General features: G+C 41.2%; 1 protein-coding gene across 2 annotated transcripts; it reads right to left on the bottom strand.

Moving 5' to 3' along the window:
- Window positions 1-886: 886 nt before the first annotated feature.
- Window positions 887-11,941, bottom strand: LOC132344704 (zinc finger protein 280B-like). 2 transcript variants are annotated; one of them, XM_059884347.1, is made up of 2 exons: window positions 11,807-11,941; window positions 887-2,694 (listed from the first exon to the last, which is right to left on the bottom strand). In XM_059884347.1, the coding sequence occupies exon 2, from the start codon at window positions 2,621-2,623 to the stop codon at window positions 992-994; it is 1,632 nt and encodes a 543-aa protein (XP_059740330.1). In that variant the 5' UTR covers window positions 2,624-2,694; window positions 11,807-11,941; the 3' UTR covers window positions 887-991. The 2 variants fall into 2 exon arrangements, with proteins under 2 accessions (XP_059740330.1, XP_059740331.1); XM_059884348.1 differs by having other exon boundaries at window positions 11,849-11,941.
- Window positions 11,942-12,356: the final 415 nt, after the last annotated feature.

Below are 12,356 nucleotides of genomic sequence, written 5' to 3'. Positions count from 1 at the left end.
CAGTACAAATCAAACTGGATGTCAAGGCTTTTTTACTTGGGAATCTTAACTTGCTTTACTTTTGTGACTGAGACAGATATGGCTACTTCACTGTGACTAAAGGCTAGCCAAATGGGAAAGGGGATGGAATGAATCAAATTCCCCTTTTGATCACTCAACAGGAGGTCCACAGGAACCATGCCTCATTCTATTAACTATCTCTGCTTCCCCAACTGCAGTCAATGATAACACAGGGGCTGCTTGATGCTTGCAGGGGCCTCTCACCAAACACAGGCATTTAAATGGTTGGCTTCCTTGAGATGTCCCTGGGCTAGGTAAAGACACTCTGAGACAGTGTTCCTTCTGCCTTGGCTCCATGCCTGGAGGGAATGCATACCTCTTCCTCCAATGGGACAAGAAGCCACAGCTCTCGACTGACTAAATCCCATGTCTGGTCCCAACTCACATCATAGCTTCTCCATCAACTTCTCCACACCAGGCTTTTGGAGCCAGGTTATCGTAGATCAGCACAACAGAGGCACTTCGGAGAGTTCAGCAGCACAAGGGAACATACAATAACAAAGCCATTCCAATCTGGCTATATAGTTAATATTGAGATAGTCAAGGCATGAAAACAGTTGAAAATTACGTTGCTAAAACACTCTACAGATTATACGTATAGCAGAGCTTTCAAACTTACAAATAACATGAAATACCAAAATAGGCTGTTACTTTTCCTTTCGCCACCTCTCTCGTTCTCTCTCTCTCTCTCACGCACACACGCACACATACTTTTTAGTGCTAAGACAACTGTATGAAAAAGAGGTAACATATTTTTAAATAACATCTCAATATTCAAACAAAACTATACTTCATGTATTTAAAACAAAAACACATAAATTACACATTGGTTTCTCTGTATTTATTATTGAATAATGCTATAGTTGAATTTTTTGTTTTTAATGGAGTTTATAACTTTGAAATACTTGCTTCAGACTTACTTAAAGTAGACTTAACCGGGTTTTTTTGACCTCCTACTTTTAGATTTGGGGGGTGATGGTTCATAATCAGATGCGTTCACAGTAATGGATGCTACTTCCACCAATCCTGGTTGAAGGGGTTCCAGTGATACCTGAATAACAACTTTTGTTTTAGGAGGTAATCCTTCTAGCTGCTTAGGCTTCTTAAACATTTGATGACACTGGGTCTTGTGCTCCCTTTTCTCTTTACAAGTTAAAAATTGTAGCCGACATTTGGAACACTGGTGAAAACGCTTTGCCCAGTGCTGTCTATAATGACATATGTATAGTGCTTCAGTTTTAAAAATTTGGAGACAAAAGGGGCAAAGTAAGTTCTTAGTGTTACCATGGTATGCTCTGAAATGTGCATCCACATCTGCAAAGAATGATGATCTGTAACTGCAAACCTGGCATACATAGGGCATTTCACCAGGCTTATGATTATCTTTCATGTGCTGTAAGAGAATCTGATCTGCCTCAAAGGACAATTCACAGATTTTACAGACTGTGCAGGGCTCCTGGGAAGTGTGGACACTTTCAATATGACACTGCAGCTGGAAGGGCGTAGGAAACTGGCGGTGGCAGTGCTGGCAGGTGGTGTGGTATTTCCAGCTGTCACCTCTCAGCCTCTCAAGTTCCAAATGGTGCTTCATGTGATTCATAAACTCAACATTTTTTAGAACCTTCAAGCAGCTGTGGCATTTAAAGGCTGTGTGAGTTTTTGGTTCTGGCTGCCCATCTCCTATATGCTGTCCATAGTAGAAGTCACGAAGTAACACAATCAGATTGCCTTCTGTGGGATCAGCAAACTTATTTTGACTTGATACACTTGGAAAGTCAGTTTTTGTCAATACATTTCCCCCTACAGGACTTACAGGCTTGCAATGAACATTGTCCTTTGGAAAAGCTGTTGGACAAGGTTCTCCACTCTGAACATGGCTTAATGAGTTATGAACACTGTCTGGTGTGCTTTGCTGAGTAGTCACTGTATGAAAAGTACCTGAAAGGGACAAAGCTAAAGAATGTTCTCCTATAACTCCATCACTGAGTGTAGACCTTTTGGGACTTGTGCTATTTGTTTCAGAAGTGGAAAGTCGCTTTGATACACGAGGACTTTTATCCATATCTCCTGCAGAAACTGCTGTTTCTACTGGATGCTGCAATGAACTTGTGAAGGTAATCAAAGGAGAACATAACTCTGAAAAGCTATTAGGCATTATTTGTGGTGAAATATTTTTAGAATCTGCTTTGGACAAAGGCTCAATAATAATAGGACTATCTGTTGATCTTGATTCAGAGACAGAAAGTGGCAAGACAGTCTTTGCTTCTGATGTAGGAGTCACATGACTAACAGGCTGTAATTTCTGAGCATTATCTTTCCTGAAGTGACCATACCTATTTCTCCTTGAACAAGAACCTGGGGTAACTCTGTTCAGTATGTTTGAAATGACTGGTTTTGAATTTGAGGTCATCCCAACAAAGATCACATCATCATCCTCATGTACATGTTCCACTCCAAACAAGATGAGTTCAGCATCTTCATCATTTACTAGTTTGGTTTCTCCCTCGCTTTTCTGTGGTTCTGGCTCTTGTTCTTCTTCACATGACATCCATGGTGGTTCCATATTTTAAATACTTTTTTGTTCTTGGAGGGTGTGACCACAAGTCCCAGTGCTTCCTTTAAATAAACTGCCACCTAGGTATAAATATACTACATATTAGTTAAGTACAGAAAAATGTGCTATTTGGTTATCTCCAAAACTCTATGGTAGTTATAAACACCCTTATCTTACAAATAAAGATACTGAGCATCAAAGAGACTAAATGAAAGATGAATAACCTATGACTACAAGTCTACATGACTCAAGAATAATAGCTTTGTTCCATGTTGATTTTAATCTCTTCTAATTAAAAAAAAAAAAAAGAAAGAAAAAGAAAAAACAGAATACCACCACTGATCATTAGGAGAAATCACATGTAAAGCACGAGTATTTTTACAACTGCACTATTGTACAGTGTTTAGAAACATGGACTTTGGAGTCAAAGAAGATTAAGCTGGAATTCTAAGTTAATCACACACCAGCTGCATCTTTTTGGGCAAATTTATAACTTTTAAATGTGTTTCCGCACCTTAAAGACAAACATGCTTATTTCTTAGACTTAAGGTTAAGCTCTTTTTAAAAAGCGTCAGCTATTTAATGGCATCTTGTTTTGTAGTAAAATTGGAAAAAAAGTTATCTTAAATGCACATTACAACTGATTCACACATACTAATTTCATAAATGTTAATACAGAAAATAGGTAGCAAATTCAAATATAAAGTATCTATACACAGTTAACAAACAGCATAATTCAATGTCAAGCACTTAACACAGGCCTAGAAAATTGAGAATGAACTCTCTTGATAATCTCACCCCCAAAGCCACACTTATACATCCTAAATTTCTCCCTCTAATCCTGACTAAACTTAAATCCAACAATGCTTCATCCTTCATTCCACATTTCTCTTCCCCACATATCAGGCAAAGTCATGACAGTATTTCTCTAATACCAATATCAGACAGAGACATCAAACACACACACACACACACACACACACACACAACGGATATTCTGTATGAATACAGATGCAAGAGTCCTCAACAAAATACTTGCAAACAAAACCTAACAACATATAAAAAAGATTATATACCATGATCACGTGGGATTTATGGAGGTATGCAAAGTTGGTTCATTATATGAAAGTCAATCGACATTATGCCATTTTAACACAATAAAGGACAAAAAACACATCTGCCTGCAGAAAAAGCATTTCCCTGAATCTAGCACCTTTTCATAATAGGGGTTAAAGTAAACCACTTAATAACTAAGAACAGAAGAGAACTTTCTCAAAGGGTACCTATAAACGACCCACAGCTAAATCATACTTAATAATGAAACACTGAAAGCTTTCCCTATAAGATTGGGAACAACATAAGGAAGTCTATTCCACACTTTGGTTCAATATTATACTGGCAGTTCTATAACCAGAGCAATCAGGTAAGAAAAAGGAATTGTTGTTGTTGCTTAAAACAAACAAACAAACAAACAAAAAAACAGCCTTCAGAATGGAAAGGAAAAAGTCAAAGTATATTGGAGATACCATACTTTTATATATAGAAAATCCCAAAGAAACCACAGGTATTAGAATTAATAAAAAGCTTGAAGAATATAAGATAAATATTTTAAAAGTCAATCACATTTCTATACAGTAGCAACAAATGTTCTGAAAATGAAGTCAAGTAAACACTTGACTCTACATTAGCATTAAAAATAATACTTAGGATGTCAGAAAGAGAAAGACAAATATCATATGGTATCACTTACATGTGGACTATAAACTATAACACAAATGAACTTATCTGTGAAACAGAAACAGACTCACAGACATAGTGAGCAGACTATGTGATTACCAAGAGAGGAAGGGTGGGAGAGGCATAGACTGGGAGCTGGTGACTAGCAGATGCAAACTATAATGTTAATATATAGAATAGATAAAAAAAGATCCTACTGTGTAGCACAAGGAACTATATTCATAATTTGTGATAAACAGTAATGGGAAAGGATATGAAAAAAATTGTTCGTGCATGTGTGTGTGTTTACATATGAAGGAAAGGAAAGGTAAAAGGAAGGAAAGGAAAGGAAAACTCTTGGCAAGTATGTACAGAAACTGGACCTTGTGTGTTATGGATAGATTTTAAAATGGTGCAACTGCTACAGAAAACAGTCTAAAGCCTCCTCAAAAAATTAAAAATAGAACTACCACATGATTCATCAATTCCACTTCTGAATATAAATTCAAAAGAAGTTAACATGGGGTCTTGAGATATTTGCATAGCCATGCTCAAAGCAGCACTAATCACAACAACTAAGAGGTGGAAGCATCTAAACATCTATCAAATGTGATACATACATATAATGGAACATTATTAAGCCATATAAAGGAAATTCTGCCCCAAGCTACAACTTCATGATCACTTAAGACATCAAGCCAAAGGAAATAAGCCAGTCATAAAAAAGACAAAAGTGTATGTTTCCACTTATATGAAATATCTAATATAGTCAAGCAATAGAAAGGAACAAAGTGGAATGATGGAGTCCAGGGTCCATGGAAACAGGGAAGAAAAGAGGAGTTGTTGTTTAATGGGACAGGTGATGGGTACAGAGTTTCAATTTTGCAAGATGAAAAGGTGTAGAGATCTATTTCATAGCAATGTGATAAGGAATTCCATGATATTTCAGAGGTTAGGACTCCAAACTTTCCTATCAGGGGCCTGGGTATGATTCTCAACCAGGAAACTGTCATTTAAGCTGCATAGAACAGCTAAAAAAATGACAACAACAACAACAAAACAACACTGTGACTCTGTGTGTGTGTGTGTGTGTGTGTGTGTGTGTGTACTTGTGTGAGTTGCTCAGTCGTGTATGACTCATTGTGTCCCCATGGACTGTAGCCCACCAGGCTCCTTTGTCGATGGGATTCTCCAGGCAAGAATACTGGAGTGGGCTGCCATTTCTTTCTCCAAAAAGGCTGATGAAATTGTGTGATATACTTAGCATGTAAAAATGGTTAAAATGGTAAAAATTTAAGTTAGATGTTTGGTTTTTTTACAACAATTAAAAAAAAAATCTAACAACCAGGAAAATAATTTGAATGGACTTTTCACCAAATATGATATGCAAATGGCCAACAATCACAAAAAATACTGCTTAACATGATTGAAAGTGAAAGAAAGTGAAGTCACTCAGTCATGTCTGACTCTTTGCGACCCCATGGATGGTAGCCTATAACGCTCCTCCATCCATGGGATTTTCCAGGCAAGAATGCTGGAGTGGATTGTCATTTCCTTCTCCAGAGGATCTTCCCAACCCAGGAATCGAACCCAGGTCTCCTGCATTGCAGGCAGACATCTTACCTTCTGAGCCACCAAGGAAGCCCGTAACAAAATGTAAATCAGTCTCAGTGAGATACTACTTCACACCTATTAGGTTGCTGCTGCTGCTAAGTCGCTTCAGTCCTGTCTGACTCTGTGCGACCCCATAGACGGCAGCCCACCAGGCTCCCCTGTCCCTGGGATTCTCCAGGTAAGAACACTTGAGTGGGTTGTCATTTCCTTCTCCAATGCATGAAAGTGAAAAGTGAAAGTGAAGTCGCTCAGCCATGTCTGACTCTTAGTGACCCCATGGACTGTAGCCCACCAGGCTACTCCATCCATGGGATTTTCCAGGCAAGAGTACTGGAGTGGGGTGCCATTGCCTTCTCCTACCATTAGGTTGGCTGTAATCAAAAAGAGGAATAATAACAAGTGCTGCAGAGGATGTGGAGAAAAGGAATCTTCATATATTGTTGATGTAATTGCTGTAAAATAGTACAATCACTTTGGAAAAGTGTTTTGTCAGTACCTCAAAAATTAATATAGAGTAGCCATATGATCCAGAAATTTCACTCTTTTGTATATATCCATAAAAAATGAAAATGTTGAGTCCATGCAAAAACAGTGTTCACAGCAACATTATTCACAATAGCCACAAAGAATACACCATCTAAATATTATCCATTAGTTGATGAATGGATAAATAAATGGTGGTATATGCTCACAATGGACTACAGGTAAGCCACATACCATATTGTTATACCATATTCAGCCATAAAAAAAAATGTGCTGCTATACAGCCAAGAAATGGATGAATCTTGAAAATACACAAACTAGGGGACTTTCCTGGAGATCCAGTGTTTAAGACTCTGCACAGGTTCCATCCCTGGGCTAGGAACTAAGATCCCACATGCCACATAGCTAGATAAATAAATATTTGAAAAGAAAACATGGCATCTGAATAAAGCCAGACACAAAGGTCACACATTGTATCTGGAAGAACTGTACATAGAAGAGAAGCAGGAAAGACAAGCATTCTATAATCCAAATGAAACATTTTTTTTTTCCCCAGGGAGGAGGAAATGAACTGCTCTAATAAAGGCTGCCAATAAATTAAATAAAATAACAACCTCAGGCTCTACTACAAAGCCACAATCATCAAGACAATATGGTACTGGCACAGAGACAGAAATATAGATCAATGGAAAAAAAACCAGAAAGCCCAGAGGTAAACCCACACACCTATGGACACCTTATCTTTGACAAAGGAGGCAAGAATATACAATGGAGAAAAGACGATCTCTTTAACAAGTGGTGCTGGAAAACTTGTCAATCACTTGTAAAAGAATGAAAGCAGAACACTTTTTGGAGAAGGCAATGGCACCTGACTCCAGTACTCTTGCCTGGAAAATACCATGGACAGAGGAGCCTGGAAGGCTGCAGTTCATGGGGTCGCTAAGGGTCAGCCATGACTGAGTGATTTCACTTTCACTTTTCACTTTCATGCACTGGAGAAGAAAATGGCAACCAACTCCAGTGTTCTTGCCTCGAGAATCCCAGGGCCTGTGGAGCTTGGTGGGCTGTCGTCTATGGGGTCGCACAGAGTCGGACACGACTGAAGTGACTTAGCAGCAGTAGCAGAACACTTTTTAACACCATACACAAAAATAAACTCAAAATGGATTAAAGATCTAAACATAAGACCAGAAATTATAAAACTCCTAGAGGAGAACATAGGCAAAACACTCGCTGACATACATCACAGCAGGATTCTCTATGACCCACATCCCAGAATATTGGAAGTCAAAGCAAAAATAAACAAATGGGACCTAATTAAACTTAAAAGCTTCAGCACAACAAAGGAAACTATAAGCAAGGTGAAAAGGCAGCCCTCAGAATGGGAGAAAATAATAGCACATGAAGAAACTGACAAACAGCTAATCTCAAAAATATACAAGCAACTCCTGCAGCTCAATTCCAGAAAAATAAACATCCCAATCAAAAAATGGGCCAAAGAACTAAATATACATTTCTCCAAAGAAGACATACAGATGGCTAACAAACACATGAAAAAATGCTCAACAATCACTCATTATCAGAGAAATGCAAATCAAAATCCACAATGAGGTACCATGTTATGCCAGTCAGAATGACTGCAATTCAAAAGTCTACAAGCAATACATGCTGGAGAGGGTGTGGAGAAAAGGGAACCCTCCTACACTATTGATGGGAATGCAAATTAATACAGCCACTATGGAGAACAGTGTGGAGATTCCTTAAAAAAAATAAGAAAAAAAAAAACCTGGAAATAGAACTGCCATACAACCCAGTGATCCCACTGCTGGGCACACACACTGAGGAAACCAGAATTGAAAGAGACATGTGTACCCCAATGTTCATCGCAGCACTGTTTCTAATAGCCAGGACATGGAAGCAGCCTAGATGACCATCAGCAGATGAATGAATCAGAAAGCCATGGTACGTATAAACAATGGAGTATTACTCAGCCATTTAAAAGAATACATTTGAATCAGTTCTAATGAGGTGAATTAAACTGGAGCCTATTATAAAGACTGAAGTAAGCCAGAAAGAAAAACACCAATACAGTATACTAACACATATATATGGAATTTAGAATGATGTAACAACAACACTGTATGCAAGACAGCAAAAGAGACACAGATGTATAGTGTTTTGGACTGTGTGGGAGAGGGAGGGGAGAATGATTTGGGAGAATGGCATTAAAACATGTATAATATCATATTCGAAATGAATCACCAGTCCAGGTTGAATGCAGGATACAGGAGGCTTGGGGCTGCTGCACTGGGATGACCCAGAGGAATGGTATGGGGTGGGAGGTGGGAGGAGGGTTCAGGATGGGGAATACGTGTACACCCATGATGGGTTCATGTTGATATGGCAAAACCAATACAATATTGTAAATTTAAAATAATAATAATAATAATAAAAATTTTTTAAAATAAAAAAAAAATAAAAATTGACCACTGAGTTAAACATTTGGAATTCACTGGTGACCTTGACAAGAGTGGATTTAAAGGAAAATGAGAGAAATGGAGATAAAAAATTCTACAAACAACTCTGCAGAAGTCCATAATAAGAAAACATAAAATAAAAAAAAGCAGAAGCAGGATGTGTCACAAAAGACAAATTTTTAATGAGAGGTGACATTATAGTCAGTCTGTTTGCTGATGGGAACCGTCCAGAGAAACAGAAAACTTAATCCAGGACAAAGAAGAGACTTGCTAGAATATCACTGAATAAACAAGAATTGAGTAGAAAATGGCAACCCACACCAGTACTCTTGCCTGGAAAATCCCATGGACGGAGGAGCCTGGTAGGCCACAGTCCTGGGGTTTTCGAAGAGTCAGACAGGGCTAAGAGACTTCACTTTCACTTTTCACTCTCAGGAATTGGAGAAGGAAATGCCAACCCACTCCAGTGTTCTTGCCTGGAGAATCCCAGGGCTGGGGGACCCTGGTGGGCTGCTGTCTATGGGATTGCACAGAGTCAGACATGACTGAAGTGACTTAGCAGCAGAAGCAGCAGCACACAAGAAGTGAACACAAGCCAAATAATTTGCTCACAGTAACAAGACTGAGATCATATGCAGAAAGGCTGTCATGGTGGATTACTGGGTATGGTCACCAGCCTTCAAGATGACCCTGTGAATCACATGTCCTGATATTCCCACCCCTATGTAGTTCTCTCTCAAACTATCACAGGGTTGACCTGTGAGACTAAGCAAATACAGAAGTGAAGATGTGTAACGTCTGAAAAAAGACTGCACTTTATCATGGGTGCAAGTTCTTTCCTGAATCACTCATTCTGGGAAAAGACAGCAGCCTCCACACGAGCAGCCCCTTGGAGAGGCCCACAGAAGGAGGAACTGAGGCCTCATGAGTACAGCCAAGTGAGAGAACTTACATTCAATAAGCCAAGTTTTCAGAGGTTGCCAAACCAGATAAAAGCTTGACTACCACCTCAGGAGGGACCCTGAGGCTAAACTACCCAACTGGATTCTAGACCAATAGATATCAAGTGTAAGTTTTTTCAAACTATTCAATTTTGAGATAATATGTACAACACAAACAGTTCGAGGTATAATATCATTCACATCATACTTACACACAGAAGAGTTCTCCTATAAATATGGTAAAACTTAAAAAACACAAAACAAACCAAAACACCTAAAAACAGGAGTTGCCTGGCAGTCCAGTGGTTTGATTAGGACTCAGCCCTCTCACTGCCGGATCCTGTGTTCGATCCCTGGTTGGGGAACTAATATCCTATGAAGCCACATGTTGTGACCAAAACCAAACATGCTGTCAAGTTCAAAGCTGTACCAGCAATAGATAACTATGCAACAGAGCTGTAGGCACAAGTTGCTGGGCATAAAGCTACCTATCATCTTGTTTACTGGCATGAAATGAACTCAGATGCTCCCCCACCCCCATCCAGTGGAGTTCAATTACTTAATGAAATGAAGCTCTTACAGGTGCAAAAATGAGCAAGTAATCCCATGTAAACATGTTAAATCACAACACATTTTCTTTGAATGAACCACTTTATTCATTTGGCCGTGCTGCTTGGCTTGTGGGGTCCCAGTTCCCTGACCAGAAGTTAAATCCAGACCACTGCAGTGAAAGCCAAGAATCCTAATCTCCAGGCCACAAGGGAATTCCCATACCTTCATTACTTTGCTTTTGTAGCTAAAACCTTAGGATATGTGCATTGCCCCATTTTAGCCTCACCAAGTGGTAGGAGTCAGCTCTACACAGCTTAAAACCCATGGTGCTCTTACTTTTTTTTTCTTTCAAGAATGCAGGAGAAAGCAAGCCAGTAGCCTCCCTGCCTGCTTTTAATGTTTCAACTCAGAGAGCTTCAGAGTGACCTGAAACCATGATTGCCCTGAAGTCACCACCCGCAATCAGGGTCAGCTAATCCCCAGGAGAACTCTCTCTCCACAGCAACATGTCAGCCCATGAATGAAAGGAGAAAAACGGAAGGCAAGAAAGACACAACTTTGTTCCTTATTGTAAAAATGTCTGTCACCTTACCTCAGGGGCACATTGAAAACCTGAGTGCCCTTCCCAGGCAGGAGAAGGTCACATCCTGGGGTCGGGCAGAGGGAAAGGTCAGGGTGAGTCACCTCTTCCTGAAACATTCTATCCCCCAGGCCCTACCTGGTCCTACCCTACAGATGCTGACCAGGTGTCTCACACTCAACCAGAGCAAGTGATTGAACTCCTCTTCCCTGAGCTTCTTCCTCCCACCTCCCTTCTCTCAGTAACAAACAAACAAACAAACAAACAAACAAACAAATACCTCATCTGCCACCTTTCCGAACCAAAGGCCTGAATCTCGGGGCCCCCAGGGACAGGGGCAGCCCTGGAGTCCGAGGAGAGGCAGAGCAAACAGGAAAACGACCAAAGCGCCGCGGCAGTGGAGAGGCCACTAGATTGATTTTTTTTTTTTTTTTTTTTTTTTTGCTGTGCCCGCCTGACTGTGTCTGGTTGCAGAACCGGGTTGGGCCCGAGTCATAAACCCGCGTGAAGATTTGTATATGTGTGTGTGTTTAAATATATTAAGTTCCACAGGAGACCTGGGAGGGGCGGGGGGCTGGGGGCATGACAGGCCCTTTCCGCGAGCTGGCTTGTCCCACCCCTAGGACAGGAAGGCTGCTGGAGAGCTGCTCCCACCCAGACTAGAGAGGGGAGAGGGCGAAAGGGGCCTGGGGCCTGTAGGCCCGGCCTCAAGCTCCCTTGGCCCTCAGAGGCCGTCTCGCCGAGCAAGGCCCCGCCAGATTGGGGATCTGAGAAACCCTTCCCTGGGCACTCTGACACCGCTTTGGCCGCACCAGGCCCCAGTCCTTACCGGTCCCCGTGGGCGGCGATGCCAGAACTGCCGGCAGCTCACCTGCACCAAAACAGTCCCTGGGTTAAGTCTGAGGAGGCAGGCCCGAGGAAACAATGCCTCCTCAGGCCTGGGACGCCGCTTCAACTGCCGGCGTGTCCGCTGCCAAGGACGATTGGTTGCCAGGTGTTGACGCCTGCAATCGGATTGGCCGCTAGGCCGAGTTCCGCGCATGCGCGCGCGGTGGCCCCCTCTGGAGGCAACTGCTGGGGGCGTAGTCAGGCTGAACCTGAATCTGAAGTGTCTTGGGTCTGTCAAGATTGCGCAGCTCACCAAAGGGGAAAAAAGAAAATAGATTGCACAGTCGCCAGGGCACAGGGCTGAGAACGACCTCCGAGTCTACCAGGGGACTTCAATGATGGTGTCTAGCACTCACAGCCCTCAGGGGTGACCTGCCCCTTGCTTAAGAAACTTGACCGTACACCTGGATCTTGAAGCCCCTTCTCTTGGAATTCCATTTTGCTCAATGCAGGGCAGCCTGCCCCCGATTTTGCACAGCTAGAGTGAGCTG

Source organism: Bos taurus, chromosome Y, assembly GCF_002263795.3.
Source record: "Bos taurus isolate L1 Dominette 01449 registration number 42190680 breed Hereford chromosome Y, ARS-UCD2.0, whole genome shotgun sequence".
Taxonomy (NCBI): Eukaryota; Metazoa; Chordata; class Mammalia; order Artiodactyla; family Bovidae; genus Bos; species Bos taurus.
Note: the sequence above shows the minus strand (reverse complement) of the source record. Positions and strands in the feature narration are given on the sequence as shown.